At 41.0% G+C, this 10581-nt stretch overlaps 1 protein-coding gene across 1 annotated transcript; it reads right to left on the bottom strand.

Moving 5' to 3' along the window:
• Nucleotides 1–4707: 4707 nt before the first annotated feature.
• Nucleotides 4708–6495, bottom strand: LOC138901396 (uncharacterized). The gene is made up of 5 exons (XM_070189157.1): nt 6237–6495; nt 6144–6194; nt 5706–6044; nt 4960–5057; nt 4708–4869 (listed from the first exon to the last, which is right to left on the bottom strand). Exons 1-5 carry the CDS (start codon nt 6493–6495, stop codon nt 4708–4710), a joined length of 909 nt encoding a protein of 302 aa, XP_070045258.1.
• Nucleotides 6496–10581: the final 4086 nt, after the last annotated feature.

Below are 10581 nucleotides of genomic sequence, written 5' to 3' on the forward strand. Positions count from 1 at the left end.
AAGTCAATTTATTCATGCTAACCCTATGAGGATTAATTGAAGTTAGTGAACATAGGCTTAGGGTCACCACATTTATGGATGAAGTACCCCTATGGACCCCTGACACTTCAAAGTTCACGAGGGTCTCATGGACCCCGAGCAGTGCTTGTGTCAGGGAGGGGTACCTCAACCACAAACCAAGCTCACACCTAAATACCTTTGGTCATAAACTCCTACTCTTCCTCAAAGGTCTCGACACATATAAAGTGTCAACTTAGCAGTTTCACATAGCCAACATGAAAGAGACAAGTATCAAAGGTTCATCAGAAACCTTTTAGAGGTTAAGACACTCATAAATTGCAACTATCACTAGTGTCAAAACATAAGCAGTTAAAGTCTTTACACAATATGGACCTTGTAATATTCTTCGATAGAACACAACATGTAAGAACATGTCACTATAGGTGGATTATTAAAGTTTTGATGGTGACAAAGGCCTTGATGTTGATCCTAAATATCATAACGTATAGAGAACATTTATGAGTTTTCCAATTACGAGAACCAAACATTGCTCGGATTTATAAGTGGGGATCATCCCAAGACAGTGATGTCAAGACGTCATGAGATATCAAATAAAAGCTTTCATTTTATGGCTAATCTTGGCATGCAGAACACATCAAGTAGGCAGGTTTAGTGATAGACATGATAACAAATTGTCACGCCCCGAGCCTGGGGGGCGAGACCAGCACCCGGTGCCTCATCTATCCTTGCGTACCAACTTACGACTAAGGAGCTCTGAACATATAATGTCATACTTTGGCCATGGGCCACATTGCAAGACAATTTGCGAAGCAAAATATACAACTGAATGGAAACCAACGCTGACTAAACATCAATATAAAGCTGGGCCGGCAAGGCTGTCATAACTAATACAACTACCAAACCAACAAAATATACATACAAGGCCTACAAGCCCAACATACTGCACTAACTGACAGGTTATGTCTACAAGCCTCTACTGATGGATGTACCGTGATTGGAACAGAGCCCCGATCTACCCAAAACCTATATACATATATATACAAAATATCTAGACCCAGTAACTCCGAAGGACGTGGAGATTACTGATAAAGCTAAACTCGGGCAATACCTACAGAGGAGGTCGACCTGCCTGTCTGTCTGAATCTGCACACATGAAATGCAACTGTCCCCAGAAAAAGGGACGTTAATACAAAATAATGTACTGAGTGTGCAAGGCAATAAAATAACTGAAAGCTGAAACTGAACTGATAATATAATAACTGAAAGTAACTGGGAGTCAAAGATGATCTGGAGAAATACTTGCCTTCTGATACTGACTTAACTCTCTCAATATATTAAGTAAAATAAGTGTCCGGCCCTATATGGCTCGTAACGTGTAACTGCTCCGCCATAGTAGGCTCACTCATAGGCGCTCGACCATACTAGGCTCTGTATCTCAGCCATTTTGGGCTCGCTTATAGGCGCTCGGCCACAGTAGGCTCGGTATATAACTTACTATCTGATCAGAGGTTTCCCAATAGGGGCCTGCCCATCTATTAAAGCTCGATGTTAATAAAAATACTGTAATTTATGAGACTAAGATAATGTATATAAATTCAGGATTATGAACTTCTCTTTATACCTTTTTATCAGACACATGTAATTACGAGATCCTGCCAACATGAAGGAAGGGCTTAGCCTTAACATACCTGGAGTAGGGAAAACATCTGTATGATATTCTTGAGAAGGATTACACCGTACTCCCTTAGAATCAAAAAATCTCGTTGCTATTATAGTATGGAGTCTCGTATAAATTTCCGAATCCCCTTACCCTCGTTCTTGGCTTTGCCTTTCTGTGTAACTCCCTTACCAAATGGAGTTTGATATTAATTCAAGATAAGTGTAGGGATGATTGTCATTCTTGGCTTTGCATTCTGTGTAACTCCCTTACCAAATGAAGTTTGGTATTATTGCAAGATAAGTGTAGGGATGAGTATTGTTCTTGGCTTTGCATTATGTATAACTTCCTTACCAAATGAAGTTTGGTATTAATTCAAGATAAGTGTAGGAATGACTATTATGATTTCTCTTTCTTCGTGTTTGCAAGGAGTGGATTAGGATATTATCCATGTGTCCTCTTAATTCAATGGTCTAAAGTCAAGAGTCACTTATCCAATATTCCTCCACTTGCTGCCACATGAGGGGGGCTTTGTCCCCACCTACAATTATCCACAAATCCTTAATTACATGGTTAATCTCTCATTAAACTATAATTAACCAATTACCCATATAATTAAGAATTATCTCAATTAACTTAAAATACTACTCATTTTTAATACACTTTATACATCATACTATCATGGTCATATGGTACCTTGTATGGTACTAGTCCATAAATACAGGGTATTATAGCTTGGACTGTATTTTATCCCAAATTGCCAAACTTCGACGAAACTCATTTTTTCTATTTGCTTACATTCTCTCCTTCACGAATTTATTCATCACGTGTTTTAAATATCATAATGCTTATAATCCCAAAGTAACCTCATTCCTGAACTTACGTCGATTAACTTACGACAAAACTTTAATGTATGAAAACGCGAGACGTAACATCCTTCCCCCCTTAGAAACATTCATCCTCGAATGTTTATTCTTAGAGCCTTTGGGAAAATTTGGCCAGAGTCTCCTCCGTTCACTAGATTAAAACCAACCTGTACGCAGCCAGAAAATATACTATACATGCCAAATATGGCCAATGTCTACAAATAGCAACACTTGGTCTCACATAGCTATCCATTATAAATTCTTAAAGTAAAAAATAAGAGCTTACCTGATGACCTACTGGCCTGAATAGAGCTGTGCTGAGGTATCCCACCTCGAGCCATATCTTCAGTTTGAAATAGGTGGGGGTATTTAGACTTCATTTCTTCCTCCGCTTCCCACGTCATCTATTCCATATTCTTGCTTAAGACCTTCATGGAGGCTATCTCCTTATTCCATAGTTTGCGGATTTGTCGGTCTTGGATGGCAACCGGAATTTCCTCGTATGACAAGTCCTCTGTAATCTGTACATCATCCGTGGGCACCACTCGGGTAGGATTGCCAATGCACTTTCGTAACGTAGATACGTGAAAAAATGGATGGACATACTCCAATTCCGAGGGCAATTCTAACTCATAAGCTACTTGGCCTACTCTCCGAATGATCCTATAAGGCCCAATATACCGTGGGCTAAGCTTGCCTTTCTTGCCAAACCTCATCATGTCCTTCATAGGTGACACCTTTAAGAATACCCAGTCATTAACCCCGAACTCTAAGTCTCGTCGCCGCACGTCAGAATATGACTTCTGACGACTTTGGGATGTCAACAGTCGCTCCCGGATACGCTTTACTTTCTCTACAACTTGCTAAACCAGGTTTAGCCCATGTAACCCAGATTCTCCAATATCAAACCACCCTATAGGAGATCTGGATACTGGAGTGGTAACTGTTATTATATGCAAACTCGATAAGAGGTAAATGTTCATCCCAACTTCTTTTAAAATCTAACACACATGCTCGTAACATATCCTCGAGCGTCTGAATTGTGTGCTCGGCTTGTCCGTCAGTCTGTGGATGAAAAGTTGTGCTGAGATTCACCTGACTCCCTAGACCTTTCTGAAATGACCTCCAAAAATATGTTGTAGACTGGGCCCCACGGTCAGATATAATAGATGCTGGTACTCTGTGTAGCCGCACTATCTCCTTAATATATAACTTTGCATAGTCTTCTACTGTATATGTAGATCTGACCGGTAGGAAATGAGCTGATTTCGTGAGCCTATCGATTATCACCCATATGGAATCGAACTTACAATGAGAACGAGGTAAACCTGTGACAATGTCCATGTTTATCGCCTCCCATTTCCACGTCGGGATCTCTATAGTCTGCATTAGCCCTTCAGGCTTCTAGTGCTCTACCTTCACCTGCTGGCAACTAGGACACTGAGCAACATACTCAACAATGTTCTTCTTCATATCGTTCCACCAGTACATATCCTTAATTTCATGATACATATTCGTCGACCCAGGATGAATGGAGTACCACGAATAATGTGCCTCTGATATAATCCTGTCTCGTAGCTCTGCTACATCTGGAACACATAGACGACCCCTATATCTGAGAACCCCATCTCCCTTGAGCTCTAATAACGGCTTCTTCTGCTGCAAAACTCGCTCTCTCAACTTGACCAACTCTGGGTCCTCGTACTTTCTCTCCTTTACTTCAGCTATGACAGATGATTTTGCAGTATTTTGGAGTACAACTCCACCATCGCCAGAATCTACTAATGGAACCCCCAAACAAGCCAATTAATGAATCTCTCTAGTTAATTATCTTTTACCGGCCTCTACATGTGCTAAGATACCCATACATCGGCGACTTAAGGCATCTGCTATAACATTAGCTTTCCTGGGATGGTAGAGAATGTTAACATCGTAATCTTTCAATTACTCAAGCCATCGCCTCTGTCGCAAATTCAACTCTTTTTGCTTGAAGATATATTGCAGTATTTTATGATCTATGAATACATCAACATGGACACCATATAAATAATGCCTCCATATATTAAGTGCATGGACAACCACAGCTAACTCGAGGTCATGGGTTGGATAATGCCGCTCGTGCTTCCTTAACTGCCTTGAAGCATATGCAATTACCTTCCCCTGTTACATCATGACACATCCTAACTCGACACCTGAGGCATCACAATACATGGCATAACCATCTTGACCCTCTGGAAGTGTTAAAACTGGCCCTGAGTTCAACCTGTTCTTAAGTTCTTGGAAACTCTTCTTGCAATCCTCTGTCCACTGAAACTTAGTTGCTTTCTGCGTCAACTTCGTCAATGGTGCCAAAAGGGAAGAAAAACGCTCTACGAACCTCCGATAGTATCCCGCTAAGCCTAGAAAGCTACGAACCTCTGTCGGAGTGGTAGGTCTAGGCCAGGATTTCACATCCTCAATCTTCTGAGTGTATACCTTTATATCTCCATCGCATACAATGTGCCCCAAATATGCTACAGACTTTAACCAAAACTCACATTTAGAGAACTTAGCATATAATTTACTATCACGGGGGATTTGGAGTACCGCTCACAGGTGGTCCACATGCTCATCCTCTGAGCGTGAATAAACCATAATATCATCAATAAATACTATCACGAATAGATCTAAAAATGCTCGGAATAGGCTATTCATCAAATCCATGAATACGGCTAGTGTATTCGTCAACCCGAAGGACATGACAAGGAACTCGAAGTGGCCATATCAGGTCCTGAAGGCTGTCTTGGGAATATCTTTCTCCCGAACTCTGACTTGGTGGTACCCCGACCTCAAATCAATCATTGAAAAGCATCTAGCTCCCTGCAACTGATCAAACAAGTCATCTATCCTTGGAAGGGGATACTTATTCTTAATAGTTACCTTGTTCAGCTGCCTATAATAGATACACATCCTCAGCGAGCCGTCTTTCTTCCATATAAACAGTACCGGTGCACCCCAAGGTGAGGTACTGGGCTTGATGAAACCTTTCTCCAGCAAATCTTTTAACTGCTCCTTCAACTCCTTCAATTCGGCAGGTGCCATTCTATATGGAGGGATGGATATTGGTTGAGTTCCTGGAAGCAAATCGAAGCCAAAACCAATATCTCCCTATGGAGGAATACCTGGAAGTTCATCTAGAAATACATCTGCGTACTCTTTGACTACTGGAATAGACTGAAGTGTAGGTATCTCAGCATCTGCATCTCTAACTCGCACAATATGATAAATGCACCCTTTGGCGAACATTTTCATCGCCTTCAGATAGGAAATAAACCTACCTCTGGGTGTCGCTGTATTACCTACCCATTCAAGGACTGGCTCACCCAGAAAATGAAATCTAGCTGTCGTTGCTCGACAATGAACTGTGGCATAGCAAGCTGCCAACCAGTCCATGCCCATGATAGCATCAAAATCCAACATCTCTAGCTCAACTAGGTCGGCTGAGGTCTGACGACCACAAACTGACACCGTACAATCTCGTTAAACCAGTCTAGCAATAGTCGATTCTCCAACCGGTGTAGATACCGCAAAAGGATCACTTAGTATTCCAGGCACTATACCAAACTTCCCCACGACAAATGGGGTAATACACGATAAAGTAGATGCTGGGTCTATCAAGGAATAAGCATCATGAGAGCAAATGGTCAACATACCTGTCACAACGTCTGGTGAAGACTCTTGGTCCTTTTGACTCGCTAAAGAATAGCTACTATTCTGGTTACCACCTGAACTGGAACCTCTACCTCTGCCTCGACCTCTACTAGTCAAAGACTGAGCTAGCGTTTGGCTATAGATTTCCAAATTTGTTATGAAAAATTTGTTTGGGTGAAATTTGGTTTGAAGATGAAAATGTGTTTGGACATCAGTTTTCAAAACATATTTCCCATATTTCCCATTACCAATAACATTCATTATATTATCGCAAACCATAGTCCTAAACATAAATAAATTTGATACAAAATCATCATTTTTACAATGAACTACATGATACACTATCAGGTGACCGAGAAAACGAAGCATCATTGTTTCAAAATAATAAATGGTGGGCTCTTTTATAAAATAAAAAAGTTTGGGGCAATTTTTTTTAAAAATGTAATAATGATATTTTGGCCCAAAACCAGCTATTGAACTGGTTTTGGGATTTGGGATTTGAGATTTGGGATTTTGCCAAAATGTAGGCAAAATCTATGGCCAAACATGTGTTTGCCAAATAAAACCCAAATTTATTTTGGCAAAATTTATGTCTAAACGGGTCCTGAGACTCGCGCCTTGAAGGATGCATAGACATAGATGATCCTGTTGCTGAATTCGCTGGTTATGCCATACCCCCAGAATCTCTATTTGGGCAATCTCGCATCATATGCCCTGGACGTCCACATGTATAACAAGCATCAGAACCGGCTCGGCATTGGCCTAAGTGTCCTCTACCACAGAGTCACACCACGACGAAAATGACCATGTCTGCCCTGAACCTCACTGTTGCTACAAATCCAACGCCCATGAGCTCTCACCTGGTCCCGACTGAGTATAATGATCATACTTGTAACCCTGTAACTGAGGTGGCGGAGGCCTAGGTGGTCGTTTCATGTATTGGGGCCTATAACTGCTCCTGAAACTTGGAAAATCATATCCTCTTACGCTGCCCTGACTCAGTCCTCTCTGTTCCTTGCTGCTGTTCTATATTCTGGGTGAATGCCTGAATCCGGGAGATATCCATACTATCCTGCAATGCAGCGGTGGTACATGCCTCAGTCAACTCTGGGGCCAATCCTACTACAAACCTATGAATCCTGTCCCGCATAGTAGCAACTATGGATGGTGCATATCTGGCCAATGAGTCAAAACTTAGACTATACTCTCGAACACTCATATTGCCCTGCTTGAGGGCTAGAAACTGATCAATTCGAGCCTGTCGGATCTCCCATGGTAAGTACTGGTCAAGGAAGGCATATGAAAAATTCTCCCAAATAGCTGGAGGTGCATCACGTCCCCTGGACCTCTCCCATCTCTTGTACCAAAGGATGGCTATATCTCGGAGTCGAAAAGCTGCTAGCTCAACCGCGTCTTTCTCCGTGGCATGCATAACCCGAAAGATGTTGTGAAGCTGATCTATGATTTCCTGCGGGTCCTCCCTCTGATCTGTCCCCGTGAACTCTGGGGGACTTAAAGCAATAAACTCTCGGACCCTTGAACTCCGAGACCCCTCAAAAGATCTTGCACTAGAGGATGCCCTAGCCTGTTGTTGGGTAGCTACCAACTGTGTCAACAATTGCACCGCACTCCTCATGTCCTGATCCGATGGAAGCGCAAGAGGAACTGGATGTGCGAGCTCCCTAGGAATCTCCTCAGGTGGTAGACGAGCCGGTAATGGCTGGGTAGGGGTCTCTCCCCGGGCCTCCGATTGGGCCCCATCTACTGGGGGTACCCTACTGGTCCCCTCACCCACTGCTGTATCTCTCTTCTGACTAGCCGTAGTCTTCCTAGTCATCGTCATCTGTGCATGCAAACCCCAACAGGTAAGTTTAACTCAAATTTCCTATAACTCAGTTCTATAGCACGACTTAGATTTGAAAGAAGGGTAACCAACTCCTAAATGCCCTGTAGTCCCCTGCTTATATAATGTGGTATACCACATATCTATAAACAAGACCCTACTAGACACGGCTTGTAGACTTCCTAGGACAGAACTGCTCTGATACCACTTTTGTCACGCCCCGAGCCTAGAGGGGCGATATCGGCACCCGGTGCCTCATCTATCCTTGCATACCAACTTGCGATTAAGGGGCTCTGAACATATAATGTCATACTTTGGCCATGGGCCACATTGCAAGACAATTTGCGAAGCAAAATATACAACTGAATGGAAACCAATGCTGACTAAACATCAATATAAAGCTGGGCCAGCAAGGCCGTCATAACTAATAAAGGTAATATAATTATATATTTGAGACTATATTATTAAATTAACTGTAATACTTGTTTATTAAAATATGAAAATTATTTTAATTAATTAAGGTAGTAAAAGTAGTATAGTTTATAAATATTTGAGACTACATTTTTATCGATCTTAATATTGTTAATTATTATTATATGTATTATATCATTTATATATTGAGAAAAATAAGTATTATTGATTTAAAAATACTTTACTACGTTTATTACTGATTAATAAGTGTAAATAAATTAATTTAAAAGGAGAGGGTCAAATTTGGTCGTCAACAGCGGGAGTTTGGGCTCCTCCCCGGTCCTGAGAGTCGGCTGAGGCCACAGAAAATACATCAGCCTTTGCCATACTCTCCATCAAGCGAAACATGTAGACTAGGGCATCTTGAAGCATATGGGTAGCAATGAACCTTTCTGGGACCTGAGATGGTCTGACTAGCTGGGTCGGAACAGGGATCTCATCATCCTGCTCTATCTGAGGTTCCAGCATAGGTGTCATTGTGCATGCTCTAGGCTGAGCTCTGCCTCTACCTCGTCCCCGACCCCTACCCCTGGTAGTGGATGCAACTTGGGGCTCCGGTTCCTGATCAATTGAGGATGTCGTACGTGTCCTCACCATCTACGAGAAACTATGAGAAGAAAGATTCAAACTCAGCGATAAAAACAATTTGCATGATAGATAAAGAAAGAAAGTGAAATTTTCTAAAACCATATAGCCTCTAGAAGATAAGTGAATACGTCCTGTACCGATTCTCAAGACTCTACTAAGCTTGCTCATTACTCGTGAGACCTAGGGAACCTAGTGGTCCAGTACCAACTTATCACGACCCAAATTCTCAACCAGAAGATCGTGATGACGCCTAACATCTTCTTGCTAGGCAAGCGAACATTAGCTAAACAATTAATGAATTTCATAATTTTAAAAGCAAATTATTAAGAAAATAAGACTGAAATACTTGAAATATACAATAGAATCCATAAACACCGTTGTCTAGTTTAATCCTAGAAATTGATGTCACAAGTACATGAGATAATAGAATACTACAAATTGAGTCTAAAATAAAATATAACTGTCTGATATGAAATGAACAGTAATATTGATAAGAAGGATACTTCAGGGTCTGCGGACATTGTGCACCTCTACCTCAAGTCTCCTAAAAAGACAGGTCCAAGGAAACTCCGCTATGAGCTGCTGGGACCAACACCGTGATCTGTACAAGAAGTACAGAAGTGTAGTGTGAGCACAACCGAACCGATGTACTCTGTAAGTGCCGAGCCTAACCTCAGCGAAGTAGTGATGAAGGATACGACAAGACACTCAATATAAACCTGTGCGATTATAAGTAGAAAAACAATAACAGAATAGAGAAACAACTAATTAACATGTAACCAAAACAAGAAATATATAATAGAGGGCCCCAGAATACAATCATTTCTCAGTCTCACAACATAATACGGTAATGGAAACCAACAACTAAAATATTACTATAATAGAAGTTCTCCGCTACGGCGTGCATACCAATTCATATATATATATATATATATATATATATATATATATATATATATATATATATAGCCGTTGCGGTGTGCAACCCTGTCACGACCGGGAATCCCAACCCCGGAGTCATGATGGCGCCTAACGTCCACTTGTTATGCAAGCAAATATTATTGTTATAGCCCATGTTTTCGTATATGAGAGTACGTCGTAAGTTAATTTATGTAAGCTCAGAAATGAGATCATCTTTTAAAGTACATAAAGTAAGTTAATCATGTTACTATGGAGGTTACAAATTTTTAAGATCATGAATAACAAGTACCAAGAGGGTTAGAAGGCTTATAAGATAAACTAATTGAAGAAAATAAGTTTCTTCGAAAGTCGACAAGTTGGGAATGTTATAACATGTAATTTTGGGGTGAGACTGGGGTGCTTAACATGATAAGGATATTATGTTATGAGTTACGTTAGTCGTTCGATAGTCGTATTTTATGTTTTGAAGTCAAGCGAGTTGTGGAACAAAAGTTGGCAAAGGTAATCATAAGTTACATTCATAA

The sequence above is a fragment of the Nicotiana tomentosiformis genome, chromosome 11 (genome assembly GCF_000390325.3).
Source record: "Nicotiana tomentosiformis chromosome 11, ASM39032v3, whole genome shotgun sequence".
NCBI classification, from domain to species: Eukaryota; Viridiplantae; Streptophyta; class Magnoliopsida; order Solanales; family Solanaceae; genus Nicotiana; species Nicotiana tomentosiformis.

Excerpts from the sequence above, each read along its gene's own strand:
- LOC138901396 (XM_070189157.1), bottom strand. The coding sequence starts at position 6,495 with ATGAATGTTATTGGTAATGGGAAATATGGGAAATATGTTTTGAAAACT. Across the intron at positions 6,045-6,143 it reads ATTTGTCGTGGGGAAGTTTG|TTTGTGGTCGTCAGACCTCA; the intron begins GTATAGTGCCTG and ends GTACGGTGTCAG. Across the intron at positions 4,870-4,959 it reads GACCTACCACTCCGACAGAG|AAAGCAACTAAGTTTCAGTG; the intron begins GTTCGTAGCTTT and ends AAGTTGACGCAG.